Source organism: Chamaea fasciata, unplaced genomic scaffold (assembly GCF_029207755.1).
Source record: "Chamaea fasciata isolate MVZ Bird 193981 ecotype frontalis unplaced genomic scaffold, bChaFas1.0.hap1 SCAF_1, whole genome shotgun sequence".
NCBI lineage: Eukaryota > Metazoa > Chordata > Aves > Passeriformes > Sylviidae > Chamaea > Chamaea fasciata.
In genome coordinates, this window is record NW_027094086.1 from 118195608 (window position 1) to 118222830 (window position 27223).

General features: G+C 39.0%; 1 protein-coding gene across 1 annotated transcript; it reads left to right on the forward strand.

Annotated features, from left to right (window-relative positions):
• Positions 1-334: 334 nt before the first annotated feature.
• HACL1 (2-hydroxyacyl-CoA lyase 1) lies at positions 335-21473 on the forward strand. Its single transcript, XM_066194962.1, has 17 exons — positions 335-431; positions 1452-1556; positions 5094-5134; positions 5688-5768; positions 8405-8477; positions 8994-9071; positions 10057-10151; positions 10564-10676; positions 12307-12442; positions 13568-13673; positions 15038-15121; positions 15455-15556; positions 16488-16642; positions 17801-17959; positions 18240-18347; positions 18941-19127; positions 19541-21473. The coding sequence occupies exons 1-17, from the start codon at positions 375-377 to the stop codon at positions 19571-19573; spliced, it is 1713 nt and encodes a 570-aa protein (XP_066051059.1). The 5' UTR covers positions 335-374; the 3' UTR covers positions 19574-21473.
• The last annotated feature ends 5750 nt before the right edge of the window (positions 21474-27223 follow it).

Here is a 27223-nt window from a genome sequence, read left to right on the forward strand (position 1 = left end):
GCGGCTGCCCCGGGTACCGCGCGGCCCTGCGGCTGACGGAGGCCACCGGGGCCAGGGCGGCGGCCGGGGCTGCGGCGATCCCGCCCCGCCCGCTGCGCTCCCCGCCCGCCCCGCTCCCGGCCCCGGCCCCGGCCCGCTCCCGCGCCCCCCGCCTCACGCTGCAGGGCCGGCGCCTCGCGGCCTCTGATTGGCTGCCCGCTCTGGCCAATAGGAAGAGCCGTCCCGGTCTCCGCGCCCCCTGCCTCCAGGGTAAAGGGTGGGTCCTCCGGCCCGCCCCTCTGCTGTCTGATTGGCCGAGATGCCTGCCAGTCAGTGCGCGCGCCCTTCGCCCGGGGCGCCGGGCCGGCTCGTTCCAGGCGGGCGGCGGGGCCAGCATGGAGGGCGAGACGGTCAGCGGGGCGCAGCTCGTTGCCCAGGCCCTCAGGGCGCAAGTAAGAGCGCGGGCGTGGGGACCGGCAGCCTGCGGGCCGGGATAGCCTGCAGCGAGTGAATGTGCGCGGCCAGACTCACCCCGACCGGCGCTGCCGCTCTCCCGGGGGCGGACGGACAGGGCTCGCCCCGCCGCTTTGTGGGTGGGTGGGAGGGAGGGAGGGAGGGAGGGGAAGGAGGTTTCGCCGCACAGCCCCGGGAGCGGCGCGGCCCCGGTGCTGCCGGGGCAGCCGTGAGCTGCTGACCCCGGAGAGGCGTTCCCTAGACCGACACCGATTCCCTTCCTCTGGAGAGCCTGCCCCATTCCCGAGCCTGCCCTATTCCCGAGCTCAGCCCACCCCCCCGCTACCATGGAGCAATGCCGAGGGTCCTCTGCGGCTCCTCCCGTGACGGCTGGATGTGCCCCCTGGGCCACCTTTACGGTGACAAAAACAATGTGTTGTCTCTAAACTCGAGATGCTGCAGGCCTGGCACGGGTCGTGGGAGAAGGCCTTGCGTTTGGCCTGTGAAACATAGGAAAGTAATTCAGTTGTAATCCAGATAAGCGTAGTCTTCTTTATGTCTGTGTTTCTGTGGGCACGGTACTGTCCCAACCATTCCTTGGAGCTTTTTGCCCTTAATTTTCTGTGAAAGTATGAAAACAAGGTGCCATGAGGCATTTTCAGAGTAGAGGAAGCTGACATACTGAGAATCAGGAAGGTAACATAGCAAAGATGTCCCAGGTAAGAGTTACTCAGTAAAAAGCACTAAATGCACTTTGACTGAGGCACTGAACCATTGTCCCACTTCTTGTAGACTCCCAAAATCCAGGGCTTTCACAGCCATGGAGGGCTGAGCTGCAAACACCAGCTGATGCCAGCTCTGTTTCCACAGTGACCCCTGAGCTTCTCTGTGGCTATGTATGTTACATTTTCGTTTTAGACTGCCTGTGTAGTTAGCATGTCTGTGTTTGGCATGTGCTTATTAAAGCTGTCTTTTGGGGGAAGAAACAGTCTGACTTTTCCCAACATTTTTCTTCATAGAATATTGAGTACATGTTTGGCATTGTTGGTATTCCAGTCACTGAAATCGCAATTGCAGCGCAGGCGGTTGGAATAAAGTATGTGGGAATGAGAAATGAACAAGCTGTAAGTATTTATCTCTGGTGGGACCAACCCTTTCCTTAACTGTTTCACAATGGAATGAAACCAAATTTAAGTTTTCTTACAAGAAGGAACGTGGTCTCTGAATTTTCCTTTAAAGAACCTGTACAGGAGCAGCCGTTGTTATTTTGGACTAATGGAGAACATTGTTACGTTGGGTTGAGTGTTTCTTTGTACCCTTCTTTCCCCACTTCCATTTTAAAGTGGCCCCTCCTTTTCTGTTAAGGGAATTGCATCTTGCATTTAAAAATGGCATTCTCCAGTAAGGGAGCAAAGATAGGAAAAAAAAAGAAGAAAAAAAGAATTTAAAGACAGCATGTGATAAAGAACAAAAAAAAAAAAAATCAAAGTTATCTCCTTGAAGTGATACATTGTCAGATATTATCTGCCAGGTTTTGAGATGCCCATCCAGGGCTTTTTGTTTTCTGTAGCATTCTGCACACATTGCAATATTATCATACTCACTCCATCTGATAGTATTTTAGTTCTTTTTAGGACTTTATTACCTACCTCTTTACTTTTTTTCCCTGTCTGTGGGGTGTTCTTAAGTGCCCAAAGAGGAAAGTTTTCCTGTTGATTGATAAACTTGTTCTGACAATTTAAATAATTATAGGGTTTTTTTCCTTAACTATGTTTCAAAAGCTCACAGAACAGAAAATCATAAAAAGTAATAATGCTTCCAAGTGCTCAAAATCAACCATGAGCATATACTTAAGACTCTATTATTTATGTATATTTCAACTTTATTGTGTAGGTGTCAGAAACTAAGAGCCAAGCTCCCCAGCATTTTGGTGTTATGCCGCTAGTTCTGCATTTATTTGGTTTCCCACAGTAGTAACTCTGTAATCTTAGTAGATCCTTGGGTGGTCTGAGGTTAAAGATAGTAACCTCAGGTTTATACATCATTTTCAAGGGTTGCTGCTCAAGATGGGGAGCTGGCTGCTCGCTGCTGAACCAGTGGCAGAGGGCGCAGCAACTTCCCATGCCTGATCTACAGCAGTCACCAGTTTTCCTTCATTTGTGTAGTTAATAAACTTTCAGATTGTCCCAGTCCTCAACAAAGTATTGTTAGAGTAGTTCTGCTAGATCAGGTAATTGTGAGCTGTATGTTTTTGGTGTCAAATCCTTACATCGTTAAATTGGAATGGGAGAATTTAGAAGAATGCGTGTCTCTGGAAAATCTGTAACATATGAGAGAGGCAAGTATATACAAACATGTTTAGAAGGTGTATTTGAGTCTTTGAAGAACTGGGAATTTGGCACAATCTTTATGTTCCTGTAGGCCATTTAGCAAATGTTCTAGTTTTAGCTGTGGTTACTAACATTATTAAAATTAATTTTCTCATGTGTGTCTGTAATTAAGAGAGAAGATTGCTTTGCACTGCTAAATGAGATGCTGTTCTATTTATTACTCTTTACTAGATGAAGGAGACAAAAACCATTGTGCTTATAGATGATGAGCTGCTTTTGTTTAGTGGAATAAAAATAGCACAAAGACTGGTTTTAATGTCAGGATTTCTCTTCTTTGGGGAGTCGAAAAGGATGAATGAAGCTGCGTCTTGTAGTGAGTTTTGGTTTCTTCTTTATCCTCAGTGAAGTAATAATAGAGTAGTTTCTTGGCAAAGGGTGAAAGGTTATATATAGAATATTCAAGATATACTCATTATATACATGTCATAGTTTTAAATGTCTCAGTTGTGTGGTTTGGCTGTGGAGGATGTGTATACAGCTGCCTCCTTTATTGGCGAAAGCAGCTGTGTATGATATATGGAAAATTAAGAGTTTTTTGCAGGGGTTGAGTTTCTACCTCGTTTCTAGGCCAGATGCAGCAAAAGGATTTCCCTGTCAAAGTGGTAAAATTTTAATTAGTAGTGTTCATAGGAAATAGGGCCCATAAACAAGTTAAACCGTGATGAAAACTCATGATGATCTCAATTAAGCAATGTACTTGCTGGTTGGCATCGTAACGTTCTTATTCTGCCCAGGACAGTGGTGGAGTCACCATCCCTGGAGGTGATAAAAAATGACTGGACCTGGCACTTAGTGCCATGGTCCAATTGACAAGATGGTGGTTGGTCACAGGTTGGACTCAGTGATCTTGGAGGTCTTTTCCAACATTAATGATTGTGTAAAGAGCTCATAGAACTGCAGACTAGGAACACCTGATGAAAACAAGGAGCTAAAAACAGCGCTGCCAGTACCCATAAGCTGGTCTCCTGTGGCCTGTGACATGGCATAAGTTTGCCAGAAGCATTTCACCTGCATCCATGTGCCCTTTGAACAGTGAAAACTGTGTTGCAACTTCACAGGGGCGTGTTTTTTCTGTTCCTGTCCTTGCGAAATGAGAGATTGCTGCAATTGTTTAGAAGACTGATAACCCGGATCAGTTCTAAACTTCAAACTCCCCTTTACTATATGGTGATTTGTTAACAACACACATTGTTTTTGTTAGTTGTTAATCTTAATAATAATGATCGCTACATAATCAGAGCAATCTCTTGATATTTGTATCCTAAGTTAGTTGTGAGCATACAGTACGCTAGAGTTGGTGCAGCAGTCAAGGGAATCGGTCTCGAGAACCCTTTAATAATGGCAGCTGGAGCCAAAGTGGGCAACTTGCCACCAGAGTACTCAATTATAACTAAAGTCAAATCTCCACTCTATTTAAAAAAGAAAGAGGCAGGTTCTAAGGCCAGAAGCTTACTTTAAAAAATTACAAAATATTGCAAAATTAGGGTTTTTTCTGTTAAATGTTAGAACTTGCTGATTTCAAGACAGGAGTATGAAAATACGAGAGAGTGAGCAATGTCACATGTGAATTCTTGAGTTCTGATGTCACCTGTAAACTTCTTGATCACATGCTGTCTTTTTTATCAGTTGAAATTTATATCCAAATGTTTCACGTTGTAGATGTTAACATTTGTAGATGTTACTTTCGTATTTGTATTCCAAACACAGGTTTTCTTTAAATGTGTGGTACCGAAGTGGAGTGAGAAGTATTTCAGCAGCTCAGCTTATAAAAGACAATCCCAAATCATCTAATTATTCTCTCCAGTGTGAGATTTCAACCTTTTGCTTGATTTCTGAAATTCAGTGTTTCTGAAATGGCTGCATTTCTGCTTGTTGTCTTTCTCTTGCAAGTCCCTCTTCCACGTTCGTCCAGAAGGCAGTGGGAAGCAGAAGTTTCATGTTTTGTTCTATTTATTTTTCTTCCCTGGGGTTTTTTATCTGGTTGATTTTTTTTTTTTTTCTTTTTCAAATCCCGAATAATCCTGATGTAATTTCTTGTAACAGCAAGAACCTGAAGTGTGGAGAAGAGTCTTGAGAGTTTTCACATTAATCTTCATGGACACATCTTATAATGGAAAGGGTGAAATGGAGCTTTTACTTACATTTAAACTATTATAGTCAGGGAAGAATCTGTACCTGCTTATTTTCAGTATTTTTGTTGAAAGTTATGTACAAAATATCACTAAATGTATACATAGTAATAATAATAATAATCTCCAATGTTTTTAACAGGCCTGTTATGCTGCATCTGCTGTGGGATATTTGACTGGCAGGTATGTAAAGAGTGCGCAAAGCTGTTAAGAAATGCTCACTAGTTAAGAATTACCATTTTTTATCTCATCACCTGCAATAAGTGTCTTTGCCTGAATTAAATTTCAGTAGAATTTGTATTGAATCAGATACACTTCTTCCTGTGTGAGCTTTCTTCATTCTTAATTGCTGGTAAAGTGCAGTTGAGAAAACTGCAAACAGAAATTTCCCAAATTGCACATAAACATTAGATGACGGCGCAAATGTGGTAGAAGAAGTCAGGAGCTGTGTTAGGATGAGCCTGTGTATATTGCCCACCTCTGTGTGGGTGGCACATAATTGTTCACTTGCCTTTCTAATTGGATAGATACAGCTTCCTATTTTCTGATTTCCGTGTCTACCTTTAGTCATTCATACAAATTCCTAGCCATTCATGAGTTTTGGTGACATGAGTAAAACTTTAATATTCTGTATTTCAGCACCTTACTAATTTTTGTTGATTATTTATTTGGTATTCCCTGTGTTCACTTGCCTTTTTTTAATTCCTCTTATTTTCTTTTTGTATTTTCTGTGCAGACCAGGAGTATGTCTTGTAGTGTCTGGTCCAGGTTTCATACATGCCCTTGGTGGGATGGCAAATGCAACCATTAACTGCTGGTAATTTAACTGCATTTTCCCTTTACAATTTCAGTAATTGTGTGTTGTTACTTGTTTCAGATGTTGAGCTCCACTGTATTTAGTATTTTGCTTTTTTCCCCTTTCCTGTGGATAATGGGAAAGGAATTCTTCCTTTATCAACTTTAAACATTTTTGTATTCTCATGGGTAAAATTCTTGGTTTTGTCCTACCTCACTGTGTGTATATTAGAAAATCTATCAGTATAGCTGGTTGTATGGATGTGTTTGAAAATTAAGTCAATATTAACCAGTAATGCTTTCATGACCATGGAGATCATCTTAAAGGTGTTTCCTAAATTCAAATTCATACTGCCTTTGAATTACTGTATTTCATACATGAATAAATTGACAACTGCATTGTTAAAATCCCTATTTGCTCCCCACGCAGACATTTAGAGTAGTAATTAAGTATTGAATTAAATGATGTACAGAGGGGTAGGATTTACTCTATAAGCCTTCACTGAGACGTGACAGCTTTGTCTGGTCTGCCACTGAAAGCTGTTCAGAAAGCTGTGCTGAGGTGTTTTGGGAAGAAGCTGTAGCAATACCAAGCAGATGTGTTCACAGAACAGAATGTGATCCAGAACAGTGTGATCTGGAACACTGAATTAGCAGTGGCTGATGGATGAGGGAAGCTCAGGGATGGAAACTAACAAACTAGTCTGACTTGAAAAACAGACTAACAAACCAAGTCTGACTTGAAAAAAGTCCTCTAGTGTTCAAATTCTTTTTTTAAAAAATGAGTTATTGTTTAAAGTTTTGCTGTCACTGTTTGACCTTAGACTAAAAAAGGAAGATTATATGAAAACCTTGCTTTTGAACTGTCAGGAGTTTGGTTATAAGAAAGAAGTGTGCATGTAATTTACTTATGGATTTGCAGGAGACATTTTTGAGAGTAAACTGCATTTTTGAGGGTAAAACCTCTTGATATTTCACGCTGAAAATTACTTGCCATGCTGCTGCTTCCTGTCCTGTCTTATTCTGAGCAAGATTTTGTACCTCAGTCTGGCTGTGACAATAGACTCCAAAGACAAGCATGTGATAGTTGATAAGATTTGGAGTAAACACAAGCATGCTCTTTCCCTGAAGTTTCAGTTAATTTTTTTTTTCACTTTATCGAAGTTCTTCTCCTGCAAGTCCATAAGACTTACCATTATTAGTTTCATTATAGTCAAAAGTTCTTTCTGCCTCACTGTTGTTCTTGCCTTGCTTTATAAGCACTGCTCTTCAAAATATCTACAATATTGTGACAGTAGTACAATGATTTCCTGGAGGGAAAAACTTCTTTCTAGTTAGAATTATTTAAAACTCCAAGGGCAGAACTAAATCTTTTCAAGATACAGGTGTTGGAGTTGGCTTTCTAAATAGTTGACCAGTTTTGTAATTGGGAAGTAGTATTTGCTTTCTTCATTAAAATATTTAAATTTGGAAAAGGCAAGCGAGAGGAACATAGGGTTTGTCACTGTCAAACAGTCTTGGATAATAGTAATCATTTTGCTGAGGGGAGAGAAGAAGCAGAATAAAATATGTAGAGCAGTCAAGAAGTGCATTTTTCCATAACAATTTTTCACAGAGGCAGGATACAGCCGGAAGTTCTCATTTCATTGTGCCTAGGGATTCAAACTAAATCTTTGATTTATGACACAGAAATGGCCATTGGTTATGAAGCTTGGGTCTGGATACACATATCCCTAAGCCTATTGGGTGATTAAATTTAGGATTATGCATGGAATACACTGGAAATGTTTCAGCTTGATACATTGTATAGATAAGTGCAGTCAGAGGAAAGGCCATATCGAAAGAGAAATTGTTCAGGAGAAAAAGCCTGGAAAGCTATTGACCCAACATTTCAATATAGTGCAGATGAATAAGGAGATTAATAAAATAACTCTCTTCTGTTGACTCAACACTTAGCATTTATGGATTTTGACCTACAATTTGAATAAAAGACAGGTTTTCATTCCCTGTAGAAAAATTATTATATTTTGTGGAAATTACAATAAAAATGTGCTCCTGTGGAATGTCAAACCCTTATTGTAAAGTAATACTCCCTTCCTTGCATAGCTGTGAACTAGTTTAAGTTCAGGACTGCTTGCAGGCATGTTAATTTTTTGTCTGTTTATTTGGTTTTTTTTTTCTGAAAACAAAATGCAGGGAGTGATACTCTCAGCTAATTTCTGCTGTGTTCCGAATTGTCCACAAAGAAAACATAATCTTTTTGAAAAAATTGTTTTCTAGCTAGTTCTAGTGCTTGTGCATGTTACAATACCCTTTATAAACACACATCTTAATACTTTTTGGACCAATCAGTACTTTTTAACTTCTCATTAGGTGTTGTCATTCCTTCAAACCACTGTGTCACCCATATTATCAAACTTGAATGAAAATTGCCTGCAGTGTGATTTGGTTTTAGAACTTCTATGATGTAAATCACTTAATAGGGCCAAACTGTCCCAAAACTGGTGACCCAAAAGCTGGTGTGAAGGTTTACTGGCTGACCCTCTGATATTTAGAATCTATTTCTGTATTCTGTATCTAGTCTTGTAGAGATCTGTGGATGCTATATATATATATACTTGAATGGGTTTTTTGTTTGTTTTTAATATACTTTTCTAGGCCTTTGATTGTTATTGGAGGTTCTTCTGACAGAAATCAGGAAACCATGGGAGCTTTTCAAGAATTCCCACAGGTACACAGATATATAACTTTCTACAAGAAGGTTTCAGTTAAATAATTCTTATTCTTCATTATTGTAGGAAAAAAGATCCCAAACACTACCACTTCCTAGCAGATCTTATAATGCTGTTGATTTGCTCCATCTACTGGTTTAAAATTGACATTGTGTAAATACAGCAGACTGCCTGGAATGACTTTGTCCCTACTTAGGTTGGAATTCATACTCTGTTTTAGGTTTTCAGCTAGTATAAATTACCTTCTTTTGTTCTGAGATGGACAAAAGCAAAATGTCCAAGAAAATAAACCAATATATGGGGAAGGAAAAAAAAAAGCCAAAAAACTTGAGCACTCGGAGGAATGAGTATGGTTTTGTCAGTTTTCACCAGCTGTTAATGAATTTTTCCATGGGGAAGTTTCCACCTTGTTGCTTTTCATCTGGCATTTCTTTCATTTTATTCATGTTGGAATGAGATGGAAATGAGCAAATCACTTTGATAAACCAATACAATGGTTATTTGCCTTTATTCAGGTTGAAGCTGGCAGGCTGTACAACAAGCTGTCTGTCCGCCCAAGCAGCCTCGAAGTTATTCCTGCTGTTATTGAAAAGGTATGAAAAGATACAAAATTAACAAGAGAACATCAGGTAAACTGTCTCCTGTTTAAGTTTTGAGAGTTTATTTTTGTATAGTTGTTACTCCAAGTAATTTGCTCTGGCAGATAGGAGGTGATGGTTGATTGCATAAATTAACAATTGGGGAGGTTGTGCCTTATGAACAATGCTATGAAATAGGCTAGAAATAGATCCAAGTCCAGTCTGATGCTTACTGATCCCTGCAGTGGTTTTTGTTAGCTTCAGATGAAGTTGGAAAATTTTTATGAAATAAGTGCTTTTAGGGAAAGATGCAATAGCTAGAAATGTAATGCTTCAGCTGTTTTACCTCTGTCATGTGAAGGAGATTTGGAGGGGGGCAGTGGAGATGTTTGTGTTTGGGCTTTGAGTTCTGTTGTTGCTTTGTTGGTTTTTTTTGAGAATGAGAGAAAACACATCCTTATCTCAGTGCTTCAGGGAGGATTAGAGAAGTCTCTTGGTACTGCTGTAGCAGCTCTTCAGCCATGTCAGCCTAAATTCTGCATACAGTCATACTGTTTCCAGAAGTGCAAATTCAGCAGAGCATCTACCTGCAATGAAGAACTGGGATCTAAAGTAATAGAAAATGGAGGCATTGGTTATCCTGGTTTTACTCTGTTTGTGCTACTTTAAGTAGAATTCATCATGAATGTTTAATTTTGTGTCTCCAAACACAACAGCTGATAATACAGTTGTCTCATTGCAAATTAAAGAATTTAGAGTCCAATACTGTACATCTGCTTAAAGGCTACAGCTGGTATATAAGAAAAAGCATAAATAGCTGTCAAAACTTTTTTTTTTTTGTTGGTAAAAATCAATCCATGGCAGCTTCCACTACGATGAGTCAGCAAAATGAAACTCTCCACCTTGTCTGCCTACTGAAAAGTTTTCTTGCTTTTTTGAATATAAATATTTTTAAAAGCCTGTCAAACAGTGATTAAAGCTGTGATTGTATGTTTTTTAGGCTGTAAGAACCAGTATGTATGGTCGTCCAGGTTCGTGCTATATTGACATACCCGGGGATTTTGTGAATCTTCAGGTGAATAAGAGCTCTGTCAAGTATGTACAGATTACCTTCCTTATTTTTCAAGTCACTGAACAAAAGAAAATTCATTTATAGGTTAATTTCATGTTTTATTTTCCTGAAAGAATAAAATCCAGCCTCTAAATGTAACATTCCATCATGACATGGTACAGATTACAGTTTGTAATGAAATATGCAAAAAAGAATGGGTTAATATGGTAATCTAATGATGTCACTGTAAATCTCTGAGACAACACTACCTACAAGATTGAAGAAACAAGGAGGGAAAACTTCAAAGCCTGTTTAGGAAAAAACACTTCCTGTTCTAATAAATGCTGTGACATGGTGTGTAGCAACTGCAATTTTGTGCTGAACAATAGGTTTTGTCTTTCAGCATTTCTTGTTTTGAATTTTTTAAAGAGCCTCTTTTCTTTTGTTTGGCTTCAGGTACGTGGAATGCTGCCTGCCACCTCCCATCAGCATGGCTGAACACTCTGCTGTATCCAAAGCAGCCTCTGTCATTGCTCTTTCCAAGCAGCCTCTGCTCATCATTGGCAAAGGTAGAGTGCTTTGATACAGTTTTGAACTGTGCACGTTCAGGACAAGAACAGTGGTTGCTTTTCCCCAGAAGTGTTAGCCTTCTTCTTTTTAGTCCAACAAACCAGTACTAAAAACACAAAATTCTTTGGAATTTAGTGTTAAAATCTGTTCTGGTTTTAGAATTTTTTTTTCCTGTTCTGTAATGGTTTATTTTTCATCTAGTTTGAAGAAAAATCAGTTGATAAAATATAAGTTTATGTCGAAAAAAAATCAGATAACTGTTGTCTTTAATCCTAGAGCCAATACCAAGGGATCATTTCCTAAATTCTGAACGATTTACATTCTATTACAGCAATTATATTCCTTGTCTGAGGCTCTGGCATATATAGCAAGGATCAGAGTAACCAAAGGTCATTTTTCTGTTGGTTCTTACTGAAAGTGCCATCCTACCTGTGTGGGGATATACAGCAACACAACAGGTGCTTCTGCTGTTGCTGTTTTACAGACTTTTCAGTGTACTCTGCAGTGTAATCAGTTCCTGGAGATGGAGGGTAATCATTCTCTGTGCTGGTTCATTTCTTTTGTGCTTCCTTGTGGAGGGTTTGCCAGTGCAGTGGTGCTTCTGTTGAAGATACAGGTCAGCCAGAAGCAGAATTAAAATAACCAGCTCATTTAACCCAGGCTGCCTTTCTGCAGATATGGGGAGTGGTCTCTGTCTGTGTTTAATTAAGGAGTGCAATGATTGAAATGAGATGGATCTTATGATTGATTAGGTAGTGAAATTGAAAACAGAAGGTAGATCAGAAGAGATTATGGGAGTTTTTTTTTCTCTCTGGCTGGGTACACATGAAGAAAGAGTGTTCTTCAAAAGTGAAAGGTGGAAAATGTAAAAAAAAAAAATCTGTGTTTTGTCAATGTCAGCAATTTGGAATCTACTCAACAAATGTACCTGGGCTTGTGCTGTATACTGTTGTTAGCAGAATTTTTGAAAGATTTACAAAAGTATATTCTTCAGGATTCAAGACACACAGATTCAAGCCATTAAGGACCAGTCAGTTATTCTAGGTTGCCTGGGCAAGCTTAGTTCAGCAGCCATGTACTGCTGCAGCATCACAGGAAATGTGTGCACAAACACATACCTTTGCAAGGACTTGTCTGTGCTTCTCTCTTCTCACTAAAGGCTTACACTAGAGTCTTTGGGCAAGTTGTTACGGAGCATGAGGTACAGCAGCATACAGGGGGTAAGCAGAACAGACATGACATAACATAAAGGTCATCTCGTGTTGTTGCTGCAGAAGTCTCTGTCCCATAATACCGAAATTCATCCACTAAAAGTGTCATTTTAAATAAACAAGATCTCCTGTTTTTTTCCCTGCCCTGTTTCATAAAATTTGATAAAATAGTTCAGCTGAAGTCTTACAAAAAAAACCACAAGCAAACAAAACTTTTTGTTAAAAATAGGTGGAATTTTAACTGCAGATATCTGTGGTTTGGCATGTTTAGTTTTGAGTTCTTCAGAATGAAAAATAACAGGCAGCTTTCATAATGGGAAACAGTACTCTTTCTGCCATAATGTAATCAGCTTAATTGAAGTTCAAGCAAATAGAGTTGGTTTCTGTAGTATTAAGCAATCTCTTTCATTTCATTCAGGTGCTGCTTATTCACATGCTGAAAACAACATCAGAAAGTTGGTGGACCTTTGTGGACTGCCTTTTTTGCCTACACCAATGGCAAAAGGAGTAGTTCCTGATAACCATCCAAATTGTGTAGCTGCAGCAAGATCAACGTAAATATAAAGCAAGGCTTCTAATCCTAACAGCTGAGAAACAACTAGGAATTTTGGTGATCTACAGGGAAGAGAAAATTCATACCACAAAAATTTTTTTCAACAATGTTTTGCACCTCACTGTAGAGCACTGAAGATCTTGGTGGGAAAGGGACAAGAGATTTAAGTGGATGGCTTTAGAATGCTTACCAGGAAGAGACTTGGAGATACATTATAATCTGTAGCTATGAAACCTATGGCAAGTAGATGGATCAATGTTGCTAGTGTGTATTTCATAACATGAAACAGAGCTGGCAAACAGTTTATGTTAAACATTTAACTTTGTGCACTAGACAAGCTCCTTCTTTATGCTTTAACACCATAAACAGAAGCTTGAACTGCCCACGTTGCAGTTGAAGTTTTGCCAGCTGTTGTCTCTGTGTGTTTGCAATACCCTATCACTAAATTGCACTTTATTTATAAAGAAAAGTAAGATATTTCAAACTACACTGAAAGACTGTGCTTAAAGTAGGATGGGGTTTTTTTGGCTTTTGGCAAAATTAATGTGAATGGACTCTTAAGAACCCTACTGTGTATGAATATGCACGGAGTCTGTTTGCAGATGGAGCATTTATATACCCTGAAAGTAAAATGCTGTCCATTGCTGAGCATCTTAGCTTTATCACTGTTAAGCATGCTGCTACGAAGAATGGAGATTAAAGAATATACCAAATATTGTCTGCCTCAGTGGAAGGGAAATTAATGGGAGACTAAACTGAGAAGCCCATACAATCTTAACTTTGGTACCCACTGTTGCCAGTGTCACAATAGTGAGTCTTCTGCTTTAACCTCAGCAACATTCTACCGTCTTGTTCGTCTCCTAATGTAATGATTCCTTTCCTATATACAGTGTAATAGAAAGTTAGTAATTAATTTTCTTAAGTTCCTTAATTCAAGAATGGCTTGGTGTTTGGCTGTATAAAATGATACAGGGTTTTGGGGCTAAGCAAGCAGCTTAGAGGAAGAAAGAATTATATGTATATTCTGGGGTTTGCTGTGGTGGTTAGGATTGCTTCTAATTTTACAAAGACTGGTAAATGTAATAGTGATTCCTTCTTATCTGGTTTTGTCATTTCCCTTTACTAGGGCATTACAGCATGCTGATGTAATCATCTTGCTTGGTGCAAGGTTGAACTGGATTTTGCATTTTGGTCTTCCACCAAGGTATCGACAAGATGTAAAGGTTATTCAGGTAAGGAGGAAAATAATTATTACTTAATGGAAGTCTTCTGTGTTCTGGCATTGCCCAGAGCAATTATCATACATGATAATTTAATTACATAATTTCAGTAATGTATTTCATGTGGCAGGTACTGCCATATGGACAGTACAGTATGGTGCATATAGTTAGCGTAATTCTCCATAAATACTTACAATTTCTTTAATTGTGGTTTTTGCTTCCTAATTTTTTGTAAAAGTGCTTACAATAGTGTTCCTAGTACCAAGAGCTTGGTGCTGCTATAATGAGGAGGGCAGACACTTCTATGCAGTTGACTAATGCATGGTTACACTCACAATACTGTTGTGATTTTTGGAACATTGGAATTTTTATGAGTGAAAGAAAATTGTCTCTGAAATTTTGGAATCCTTCATACTGCTCTCTTGACTGAATTTTTCTGAAAAAGAACTGCTTTAAGATCCTATCATGATGTAAGAGCTCAGTCACTCGGAAATGAAATAAGAGGAAGAAAGGCTATTTAGTTAATTGATGCATTTGGCAGTCTGCCAGCCCTTAGAAAGAGAAGTCTTTAAAAATTGTGTCCTTAAAGTTTCCCCCAAGAGTCTGTGATCAGATTGTAGTAGTTGATCCAACGTGGTGGCTGTCCTGCTTACACTGACCTGGAACATAGTCTAAAGTTCCAAACTTTGCAATAGCATTAATTTTTAAGCTAAATTTTTTAAAAACGCACGTTATTTTTGCAAATATTATTTTTACAAATAATACATATTTTATGCTTCCTCTTCTTAAAAAATCTAAAGAAAATGTTTTTTCATCTCACTTAATTTTTTTCACTATCAGAGATTAGTATTAAAATACTGAGTCAGTTCATAGTCTGTGTGACCTGGTCAAAAATAAATTTATGTAACCTTAGAGAGCTCATGCATCACTGTTAGATTGGCTTCAGTAGTTGCAATTTACTTTTCAGTTTCTTCATGCTAACTAAGTTCTTAGTGTCAGGTAGCATACACACAGTTTTCTCAGTGAGAAAATTACTGCTTTGTATAGACTTTAAGGGTATACCTGGGCCTAGATTTTTAGCTCTCATACAATGTTGCAGTAAAGTTCTACAGTGTCTGCAGGAGCTTGAAAGAAGCAAGCAGTCAACTTTAAGGATATATATGACTTTTTATTAAAATAGGTATGTACCGTAAGGTTTTACTTTGTATAATGATGTTGTGTCAAGGAAAGGCAAAGGAAGTTACCTTTACAGCCAAAACAAGGCGTGAAGACTGTTAGACACCTATGTATGTAAGGCCATGTTCCTCACTTGAACTGAAAAAAAAAAATTTCCCTTAATATCCTTGAGTTAATGGTTGTCTTTTTTTGAAATACAGATTGATATTTGTGCAGAAGAGCTGGGGAATAATGTAAGGCCAGCTGCAACTTTATTAGGTGACATAAAGGCCGTGACTGAGCAGGTAACGTAATGTCCCATGTCCTCTGGTTTTGACCTCAATCTCCTCTGATTCATGTGAAGTAAGGTGCCAGTTGAAAAAAAGAAAATTAAAAAAAAAAAAAAAAAAAAAAAAAAAAAAACAAAAAAAAACCCCACCAACTGTTCAAGGAAAACCACTTTTCAGGCAGTATATTCATGTTGTATATCCAGTCTATTCTCAAATTATATTTTAAAGGTTCTGATTAGTGTTACTGTGATTGTGCTGGGATTGTTCTTGATAATGTTATTATTGATGCTTTTGTTGTCTTTTAAACATACTGAAAGACCCCTCTACAGCATTTCAATGTTGTTCCAGCTCTTAGAAGAATTCAACAAAAGATCATGGAAATACCCTTCTAATTCAGAGTGGTGGCAGAAGCTAAGAGGGAAAATAAAGAACAACGAGGAGAGATCAAAGGTAGTGTGATATTAAAGAAATTAAAAGGTTTCTTGCTACAACAGCCACTGATGCACTGTCAGTTTTGTAACTGGTCTATATCCAACCTCCTCAATTATTTCTCAGTTAAGTCACCCAAGCTTTGAAAACGTGTACCATTCTGGTACAGGCTTACTCTTATGCTTAGGAACTGTAAGCATTACAGTTTAAGTATTCTATGATTTTGTATAAATTCAAACTGTGTAGAAATCATTACACTTTGGGATTGGATTCTTGAAGCCAGTAGTAGAAGACCGCAGCCAGAGCTGCTGTATTATGGGCAGTGACTTGTAAGCAATGGACAGATACTTCAAGTACTCCAAGTGGAAGCTGGCGTGGGTGAAGACACATTCTTAATTTTCTTCTAATTGTAATCATTGTTTGTAATTGTGCAGTTTAGCAATGCTGGTCTCAGTTTAATCTATGTTAAAAATAAGCAGCTGTTAAGACCAAGAGACCACAGATGCTTGGTATATACCTAGCTTTATGTAACTCATATTCTGCAACTTCAGATGCACGTTCCCAAGACTGGGATCTAAAATAAATTCATTCTAGCAGATTGCTTTTTTGAATTACCTCCCAGCACACAGATGACAGTTCACTTAGGGTTGTCAATAGTCAAACCTGGGTGCAGAAAAATTTCATGTGCTTCTTGGGTTAAACTGAGTTTTAATAGCTTCTGCCAATGATATGCCATTGAAGGGTCGCTGAGCTTGTTGAGCCTCTGATAAATATGTTGTTGTGTTACCAGGATAGATACAGAAGGAGTGACCTTGATGTAGTGTGTGGAAAACCAAATACTCCAGCCTTACCCAGCAGAGTGTATTTTTATTTCCATCGTTATTATGTATATGTCTCTGTTTTGCACCTTAAGTTCTATTCATGGGAGTTACTAATATCTTTTATTTTTAAGGGATTAGCATTGCAGAAATCTCTGCCTATGAATTATTATACGGTCTTTCATCACATCAGAGAACTGATACCCAAGGACTGCATTTTAGTAAGTGAGGGAGCAAACACCATGGACATTGGACGAACTATGCTTCCAAATTTCTATCCCCGTCAAAGGTGTGATATCTTTTGTTCTAAGTCAACAGGCTACATTTCTGCATAAATGTTTTCATTTAGCTAAGAAATACAATGGTCTGGAAAACAGAAGTATAATATGTTGAGAGAGGGATTAAGAAAAGTTTTCCACTCACATACTGATGTCCTGTCATAAATTTTAACAATTCTCTGCATGCTCTGCAGCACAATGGTGATAGTTACTCTCTCTCTCTCTCTCTCGTGGAAAGTGAGCAATGAGCATTCAATTCCCTGACCTAGATGTTTGTTTCTGTGTTCAGAGTCTGTGGTAAATTTTGATGAAAAATAAAAACAATCACTGGAATTCTCATGTTGAAAAGAATTAATGTGAAGAGTTTTTCTTTGGAACACTTCAAAATGGGGAAATCTTGAAAACTGGATTATATATTGGGCATGCTTTCGTGTAAACCTGCATGCCTAGGATGTGGGTACTCAAAATACTGCTTTGTGAATAAAACAACCAATAAGGAAGGAAACCCATGTACTTCGAATAGAGTTGGGGGAAGGGTGTTCATTTTTCCCCCTTATTTAAAATAAGGACACAGTAATGTTACTGGTTGTCTCTTCAGACTGCACTGCACATATCTGAAAGCAAATTCAAGCAGTTAACCCTAGAATAATCTAGTGCTTTATGTACTTTTGTATCCATTATGTGCTTCTGATTGAAATGATCTAACTAAATTACAGCTTTCAATTTGATTTCAAATGGTTGAACAGAAGACTAAAATTTGAACAGCAGTATTTAATCAATGGCTTTCAGACTAATAGTTATATTTTCAAGGAATTAAATATAGAAATATTTCATGTTCTCTGTCTCTACAGTAATTGAATGTTTTTGAAATACTGTTACTATGCAAGCTAAAAGCATATGAGAATAGTTCTTTATTGTAGCACTAGTGTACAAGAGTTCTTCATTTTAATTTGAGTTCCAGTATGTTTATATCACTTAAAACGTTTGCAGTTTTATCAAATGTTTGACTGAATATAATAATCTTTACATGTGGTGTTTCTTCATACCAGTTGTTTATAAAACAGTATTTGAATACTATATGGCAAAGTATTAAAAGTGAGGCACCATGGATTAATTGAAGAGATTGAGTAGAAATAAAGGTATATAGTAATTCTGTATTTTCCCTTTAGGCTTGATGCTGGTACTTTTGGAACCATGGGAGTGGGGCTGGGTTTTGCCATAGGAGCTGCAATGGTAGCCAGAGACCACACACCTGGAAGGCGAGTTGTCTGCATAGAGGGGGATAGTGCTTTTGGATTTTCTGGAATGGAGGTGGAGACTATCTGCAGGTAACTTTTTTTTTGACTCAAGAAGATGCTCTTCAGGATCACTTTAACTAGGAGACTTTAACTGCTGATAGGTGGGGCATCCATAAACACACGAAAACAAGCCAGAAAACATACATGCTCATTTTTTATGTTGTTGTGATGTAGTGCTTTACCAGTGATGATTAAATCAGATTTCAGGTGGAAGTGATTTTTTTTTTCCCTTGTAAGGAAAATTACACTCTTAACATCTTACAGAAGGGGGCAAGTATTTCAGAATTCTTCCAAATGTGTCTTTTTATAGATACAATTTGCCAATCCTGATTATCGTAGTAAACAACAATGGGATTTACACTGGTTTGGATGCAAATTCCTGGGAGGAAATGTTAAAGTTTGGTGACCCTGCTGCATGGTAAGCATCTTCAAAGAATGTCCTGTTAACTGTGGAAGAAGTGAGCAAAATTGACACTTGCTTAATTTTTAATGCTGTATGATCCAGATTGAAATTACTTTTATAAAATCAATTTAGTCCTGGTTTAAGTTCAGGTAAGTAAGAACCAGTTACCTAAAGCAAACGGCCACCTTAATTCCAGCCTACTGTTTGCACAACAGATTCTCTATTAGTTTTCTCAGGTTCCTGCAGCAGTTCAGCCCACACAGTACAGAGTTCATAGTGGGCTAACTTTCAAAATCCTGATTCTTTCCAAAATTACCTGAGACTTGAGTTCTGAGTTTACAGAGGACTTCTGCTTCTGAGCTGAGATGTCTGTACAAAGAGAACTAGGCTAAAGCTTTGCTGAGGAATATCTCCACAAGATAAAAATGATTCTGCTACCCTATAAACACATCTTAAGTGATACAGGAACCATAATTCTTTCAGCCCAGAAGAATTCATCAGGCCAGCAAAATAATGATCTTGGACTTCAAAATTGGTGCTAAAGTAATTAAATTAGTCAGCCTGGCAATTTTCCCATGCCCTTAATCATGTTTTCCATTCTGTTACAGTGTACCTCCTGTATCTCTCCTGCCAAATGCACACTATGAGAAAATTATGTCTGCCTTTGGAGGTAAAGGATACTTTGTTAAAACACCAGAAGAGTTGCAGAATGCTCTGAAAGCAAGTGTGACTGACAAGCGAACACCTTCTCTTATAAATGTAATGATTGATCCACAATCTGAGAGAAAAAAACAGGTATGTATGTGTTTTCCTTTCCTTTTCTGCGAGCTTCATGGTAATGAGTTTCTGAAAACCTTAGGGTCCATCACTTAAATCACAGAGGAGGCAGAGATGGCTGCAAGGCAGAAAGATTGTTCTTAGATTTGGGAAGTGGAGAAAATAGGTCCTTTGACACCATGTCATCTGCTTTCTTTGCTATCTGCTTGTTTGGTTTTTTTCCCCCACTGGCTGTTATTAATGTATAGTGTCCTTGATGACTGTTTCCAGAATTTAAGGTTACTCCTTTTCATTTTAGACCAAAGCAGATGAAACATTTTTGAGCAGTCTTTATACCACATGGATTCCCTTTGGTAGTTAACTGTTCCTCTTACTGCTTGCCCATTCTGATATGATTTTTATTCTGTGTTGATTTGTTTTTTTGCTTCCAGGAGTTTCCCTGGCTGACTCGTTCTAACCTGTAGTAGAAGAGGAAGATGATGGTGGTGCAAGGCAACATGTTAAACAAAACTGAATTGTTTTCTGGAAGTGGAACTGATACAACTGTATTTTGCATAGGCATTGGAACAAAGTGGGATTTTAGAACTGCTGTCAGAATCTTTAAATCCTGAAATTAGGTAATTGTAAAATGAGAAAGACACATCTGAATGTATACCAGACCTTCTAGCAGATTGTGCACAAACACTGATGATAAAATGATACACTTTTTCTTTTACTCAGAATAATATGGATTATTTGTGAATTAAAATCTTCAATGTTCAGGATGAGCGGAAGAATAAGGTGTGAGTTTTATGCTGTCTGAAGCATAGAAATGTTTGACAGTCTGCCGTTGTAGTAGCTTGATTTTTATCCAACCAGGTCACCATTCTACTAGTTAAAAATGTTGTCCTCTAAGGACCAAACCAAGGCATCTTGTTGTGAATAATTCCTGATTGGCCTTATTATGCATTGAAGTCCATTGCATTGGTAGTGGCTTCCTAATTTTACAGACTGATTTTTCAGCTTTTTCTTAATGTAGAAGTAGTGTATTAAAAATGCAGGCTTCCTCAAGGGCTAAGCTTCTGTCTACTGAATTTGTTTTTACCAACCGGAACTTAGGGTGTTTGTAGGAAAAGAAAATCCTGGATTTTTGTTTGAAGCTTAGCTCTTCACAGATACCACCATGTCTGTAGGCTGAAAACATGGCCATATTTATTAGTGAGATTTCCAATATTAATAAATTGTAAATCTTTGTAATCAGAAGCATTTTAAATTAAACATTACCACCATCATCCCCAAAATATCAACAGTGTCACCGACAAAAAGACTACCAAAAAAAAAACCCAAATGAAAACAAAGTTTTAAAAAATCCCTCACCAGAGCAACAACAATAAGAACTATTAGACTGGAGCGTAATGTTCATTTTGGCTGGCATCACAAAGCAGCCACCAGTGTTCGTGCTGTGGCTGGCTAACTGTACAACAAGGGTTCTTTGTGTAAGTGGATAGAAACCTAGAGTCCCACCTGCACTATGATGCAGAGGTGACATTTAAAGCAGATATTTGGCCTGCCTGGTGTTCTGTCTGCTGTGTTTTCATTTGTTGCTGCATCTGACAATCTGACTTAGAGTTCAGACTTTAAGCTGAACTGTTTATGCCTCTGTCATGACCTACAGCAGCTACTATGAAGGATACTCTGAACAGATTGCTTTATATATACATCTGTTCTCAAATGCACAGGTTCTTTGTTGTTACTTGCACAAAAGGGAATATTCTGTCTCTGATTTGGGTTTTGCTTGCTTTATTTTCTATTATTCCATTGTCAGTAAGTGTTAGTTATCTAGTGGAAGGCACTTGATGGCCTGAGGAGAGAAAGGACTGGGCTGGCAGGGGATCATGGCCTGCAGTCAATTTGTTGCAAAAGGCTTGGCTTATTGGGTCTGGCACTTTAGTTTGTGTCTGGCCCAAGGCCATGTGTTACTGTTAGGCAGAGGAATGTAACAGTGTCTCTGCACACTAGTACAGGGAGATAATATCAGAAAGAAATAATATCTGAAGTAATCTGAAGTGCAAAAGGATAAAATCCAAGAATGGATACAGCTCACAGAAAAATGTAAGGCTGCTGAGTTGCCGTGTTCTCTGGGGTACTCTGCAACAAAGGTGGAACAGTGTTGAATCTTGACATTAATTTTGTTGCATTCTTCTTGTCTCACAGATTAATTTTGATATGTTTCAGTGATTAAGCACAATCTGTTATGATGGTGTAAAATATCTCTAAGAGGTAATGCTGGAACTGACCACAGGGGAGATAATTTGCATAGGATAAACAAATGTAGAGATTACTGTTTTGTATTTGAAAATTAATAAAAAGTGATTTTCATGCTTTCTCCTTTAGTGAGAGTATTTGAATTGTCAGCATTTTGTGTCAGCTGTTGGAAATCGACTTGCATTTGATTTCCTAAAATAATGTTGAATAGCTACAATAACGTGCACAATTTATTTTAATAAGTCAAGATTAAATAAGTCAAGTGGAAAGTGGAAAGCAAATAATTTGAAACTATGGGAAGGTGATAACATAATTGATAACATAAGTTTGGATTTCATAAAGCTTCAAAAAGCCTAAGAAGTAATTAACACTGCATTTCTTGTTGCCTTAAAATAGACACAATACCATGGTAATAGAATTTCTTAGGTTGTAATGATTAGGGGTTTTGAGATGAGAGAGGGCACGATTTCCACGTAAAACCAAGGAGAGTAAAATCTCTGCTGCTTTGTTTATAGACCTTACTTGCTTGGTATTGTTTTACACCGTGGAGCTGATCTAAGAGGAGGGTTAGGCAGATGAAATTGCTGTAAGAGAACAGTTTCAAAGATGAGACAGAAACAAGCTGTCTCTGAAATGTCCTAATATTCTTAAAAGGAGCAAAAAATTACACATGTAAGCTTGGAGGATGCTGTGAGCCATGTGGCTTTACCCAGCTGCAAGTTTTCCTTCAACACCAGAACTTCGAATTAAACATATTGAACAGACTCAAGAGGAAGAAAATGTCTGGGTCTCAGCTGAGGGAAGATGCTGTGGAAGAGGTTCTGAGTATAATTTACTGGCACATGTCAGGAGAAGTTCATGTTTAAATAAGATGCAGTTCTGAGTCTCTTTCTTATGGTTTCCAGGTAAATCAAGAATACTTGAAATACTTGCTGTACGTGTTATGGGTGCTCTCCCTTAATCATTAGTCCAGTGCCTGTGAAAACTTTTCTAACAGGCCTGCTCAGTTCTTGGGGTTAGGAAGCTCAAAGTTCAATCCAGCAGCACTTGTCCTCTTTAAAGAGACATGAAAGGAGTTGAAACAGGGGACCAACAACTGGAACAAGAAGAGTATTACAGACATGTCCAACACCCGACAGGTGATTTCATTATGGGACCAGAGGAAACCATTAAGCGCCACAAAAAAATGGCCTGGGATGAGAAATAAGAAAAAAGAATCACAGAATATTCTGAGTTGGAAGGGACCCAGAAGGATCATCCAGTCACAACTCTTTAAGTGGGTGGCCCACAGGGATCAAACCATCAACCTTGGCATTATTAGCACCATGCTCCAGCCACCTGAGGTAAGAGGTCAGGTTTGTTACTGTCTCAGCACTTCACAAAATAACATAAGGTAGAGTAGGTGTTCCTGCAGCCCCTTGTGTGCTCAGCTTGCTAGGAAGGGTTAGTTTGCAGTAATTCCAAACTGTTCAGTAATTGTGTTCGACCTTTAGCCTGCAGTGAATTCTGTAGGCTCTGCCCTGTAACCATTTAGGTGTACAGTATGTCTGCTTGCCTTCAGTTGTTATGGGCACATAGCACATATCCATTTTGATGTGGAATCAGATGTAGGTTTGATCTGGCCAGATGTGATTTTTAAGAACTCCTTCAAAAGCCCAAGTACACGTAAGTAGCAGTGCATCCTCAGGCCTGCCACTCTGGACCCACAAGCAACAAGCACACACTGGCTGGAAGCTGTGGTAAAAATCTTACTACGAAATATGTCTTCTGCAGTGACTACCTCTTGTTTTATATGTTGTAATCAAAATCCCCCCTGCAGCTCTTTTTAGACTGTGGTGATGAGCTTGATGGCTGTGCTTAGAGGAAAGGGTGCTTGGTACTCCTCTACTTAGTTCTGAGGTCAGACCAGGAGTCAGAGCTGCTCTTCTGTATGACATACTGGCAATGTGACTTCTGTTGGTTTATTTACTTATAACTGAATATTGAAATGAGTGAGAAACAGCTATTCTGAAGGAAACATTTGCTGTTTCTTTTGATGAGGTGATTGAAACCAGATGGACAAGCTTTAAAGAGGCCCTCAGTAAAGCAGATCCTTCCAGCTAATTATGGCACACACTAATATAAATGAGAGTTATTTCAGTGTCTGTTCTTTCCAGGAATCTCTAAGATGCCTGAAACAGTGATGAAATAAGTAAGAAAAGTTAATAAAAGTCTGCTTGCCTGAGTCAATATGCTTGAGAAATTTTGGGTTTCCTCAGTCTTTTCAATGGGGTGATAGAAAAAGCAAGGAAGGATACTACTGAAAATGTTGCATAATTTAATCTGGAATTATTTTTCTTTTTGTCAGCTAAAAATTATTATATAATACCTTGGATCAAATTCTAAACTGGATGCAGAGAAGGGATGCTTTTGAAGACAGGATCTGAATTGCTATACTTGAGAATTGGAGAAATGGATTAGCATCTTATCTAGGACTGTATAAATGGCCATGATCACATGAATGTAAGCTGCTTAGGACATCTTAGAACATGTAAGTGATGGAAGATTTCCTCTAGTACTTAGTGCTGGTAATGTTACCACATGAGGAAGAGAGTGCAAAACTCAAATAAGCCTTTTTACATCTTCAGCCTATACAGCAATCTTAAGTTTTTGTGGTTCTTGATTCCAGAAAGCAATCACTGTTCCTGTGTGTGAATTTTGTGTAGTGACTACCGGTAGCTCTTGCAGCATGAAACTTGTCATAACCTGCAGGCCTACCTGAGAACAAAACTGTTGGACAGAGTTCAGCTCTCCTGAGTGGCTTTGCCTACCTCTGCATCACCTTGCAGCTCTACAGGTGATGTGATGTCGACACACACTCAGTGATCCAAGCTAGAGCTCCACAATGTCTGGATGCAAGTCCCTCTTTAATGAAGTCTTCACCTTAAAAAAATATATTTTTAAAAAATTTGGTCTTTCCTAAGTGTTGGGAGGATTTGTCTTCTGTCTCCTTGCATTGTCATTAAGGCAGTGTGCCTGTATGGCATATTATAAGCCTTGGTACTGGAAGATGCTGATACCAGAACTGGTGTATATGCAGGCATACTTCAGGTTCCAGCCAAAGCAGTGCATCCTTAGAGCAAGGAGATGTGACTGCTGGAATTGGGGTATGAAAGCCTCCTTAGCCAGGCCATAAACTACCTGCTTGCTCTGCAGAGGGGTATCATTCAAGTGCCCAGAAAATAAGTAAGAAGTATGTTAGGTAAAATTAATATTTCAGCCCTGCCAGGAATTTAAATCTACTCCACCTAGGCAGCTAACGCTGGGTCTCATTTTATGTAGTTGAAATCAGTGAGACTTATTAATGATTTTGGTGCAGAAGCTGTTCTTTCTCTAAGTTTTCATCCCTGTGTGCCAAACTGCCTTTTGGTAAGGATGTCTTAAATACACATTAGTGAAGCTTCAAAGGTAGGACTTTATAAAGGAAATCCTACTGCAGCCTCAATTACAGTTCCCTGATTCTGCAAAGGGTGCTGGGGAAATGCACTTGTCTAATTTGATTAGGTTCAATTATCCTGTGTTTGGAAGATGACAACCCTGGCATCCCAGAATGACAGGGCAACAGGCAGTGCCCAGGCATTTTCTATGGCTGCCATGGTAACAGTGTAGCTGGGCTTCAAAATTTGAACCACTGCAGAAAGAGAAATCCTCTCCACCTTTAGCCTGAACCAGCATTTTTTAAAATCAGCCTGAAATTCATTATCAGCTTACAAAAACAGGGCAGTTTTCCAACATGGATGTGGCTTGCCCAACAGCTCTGGTGCCAGAGGACTGTCACTGAGTCCTGCTTGCTGTACTGTCATGGTCAGCACTTGTAGCCATCCATTTGCTTAAAACACCCTAAAAATGAAACACATTCTGCTTTTTCTTCTTGCTGTTCTACTGTGACCTCTTTCTTTACCTTTCCCCAGCTTTCCAGTGTTGGTTCTTCTGTCAAGCCTTTGGGTAAACTCTTGCGTGTTGTCCTCTACTACTGCTCCCCAAGTGACTTTGGCTGCTCTGCTCCTGGTTTTGCATTCTGCAAGTCACAGGATCCCAAAACATTTGGTGCCCAGAGGTATCCAGGAGAGAGAAAAACGAGCTGTGGGAAAATGGGGCTTCATGTTATTTAAAAAACAAAGTATCTGCAGCTTTTTCAGGCCCTGATTTGGCAAGGCAACTATGCATAGGCTTCATTTCAGGAGCACCTTCTTTGCTTTCACTTGCAGGCCTGCAGTTACACTCATGATCAAGAATTTTCCTGAATTAATGATGCTTTGGCCACTCATCTGAGGCACAACAACCTTCTGTAGAGGTTCCCTGTGTCTGGGGGCATTCTACTAGGCACGTATGCACTGGTGTTTGGATCCACGTTTGTTTGCATCTCAGTGGTGTGATGGGCTGTACTGCAGTATGAAAATCAGAAATAGGATGCTGCACTGCCAGGCATCCATGAAGCTCTCTGGAATTAAAAGCCCTGAGTTTAGTGTGAGCCTTAAAATAATGACATTAATAATTTTTTTTTGGAAAAAAAATACTAAATTTTCTCTGTTAACAGAGAAAAAAGAAGATTGTGCCTTGTGGTGTTTAATTCATTGAGCTCTTTGGAAAGCTAGGTGATAAATCACTTAAATTAGGAGTTGTGGGAGCCAATTACTGCCAGATATTCCAGTGTTCTGTGCCTCCAGCAGCACAGCAGTGATACTGGTACAGGCAGGGAGTTCTGCAGACACTTACTAATAGAAGTAAATAGCAGTAAAGAATCCAAATTAAAAGAAGATGACAAAAATTACCCTGCACGCTATTTCCATCTCCTCTCGTTGCAAGTACCAAGACCAGACTGGGTTATAGCTGTGACTTGTTTGTGATTAACCATCTGAGGATGTTGAAGACAATTTATCTACTTAGATCCTGGTGACTGGAGACCTCGGCTGGGACTGTGGTTGTCAAGGCAATCTTCTTTGTCCTATAGGACGTTTTTCTATTAATAATTTTGAGGTTTCGCATGTTTGCCCCAGGTTTTCAAAACCTGGCAATCTTGGACATTCATCTTTATTCTCTGCATATGTGTGAGCATGTATGATTGCATCTCATCCAAGAAGCATTGGATTCTGCAGTTTGAAAGGCGAAGCTTAAAAGTAAAATTAAGTGAAAATGAGGAAGACGAGTGCTTTTATAAAGATCAGCACCTGAATTAATGTTTTAAAGTAGTTCTACTTCGTTGTGCCCTCCCACATTACAAGGCCACAAGTGGGGTGATTTTGGTAGCTTTGATGGAAGTCACTTTGAATTATCCCATAAACTTTAATCATGTCCTTAACTCTTTTGTTCTGTAGTCTTCAGTGGAAAAAGAAATGTGTGCATGGGGATTACTCACAGAAGTGGAAAAAAACCCAAAAAGTGAAGGACTGAGCCTTTGAATTAAGTCTAAAAGTGCAGCATTAACATTTCAAGATGAACTTTCTAAACATGAGATGAGAGCTGGGCTGCTCTGTGGACAAACAGACTCTGAAGATTGTAAAGCTAAATCGGCTTCCCTAGTCAGTTTTGCATTTCTGCGAACCATAGAGTACAGAGAAAAGAGGAGGCCAGAAGGCTGCTGCTTGTTGTGAAAATAACATCCATTAAGTGGCTGATTTGCAAAAAATTTCGAAATTTTTTTGGAAATTGCTAGTCATGAATGTCCTGCCATCAATGTCCTCCTTCACCTTGCTCATGCAGTGGGTGGTAAACTGAAGACTGACTTAAGCCTGGCTTGCCTCTAGCTGACCACCTGCTCCTGTCCTGATATCCAGCTGGGTGACTGGCACGGCTGGAGCTGTGGGGTAAGCCAGAGCTTTATCAAGTGTGAA

Coding starts and splice junctions, on each gene's coding strand:
- HACL1 (XM_066194962.1), top strand. CDS start 375: ATGGAGGGCGAGACGGTCAGCGGGGCGCAGCTCGTTGCCCAGGCCCTC. Junction 12,443..13,567: donor GTAGCTGCAGCAAGATCAAC/GTAAATATAAAG, acceptor TCCCTTTACTAG/GGCATTACAGCATGCTGATG. Junction 15,557..16,487: donor ACAACGAGGAGAGATCAAAG/GTAGTGTGATAT, acceptor TTTATTTTTAAG/GGATTAGCATTGCAGAAATC.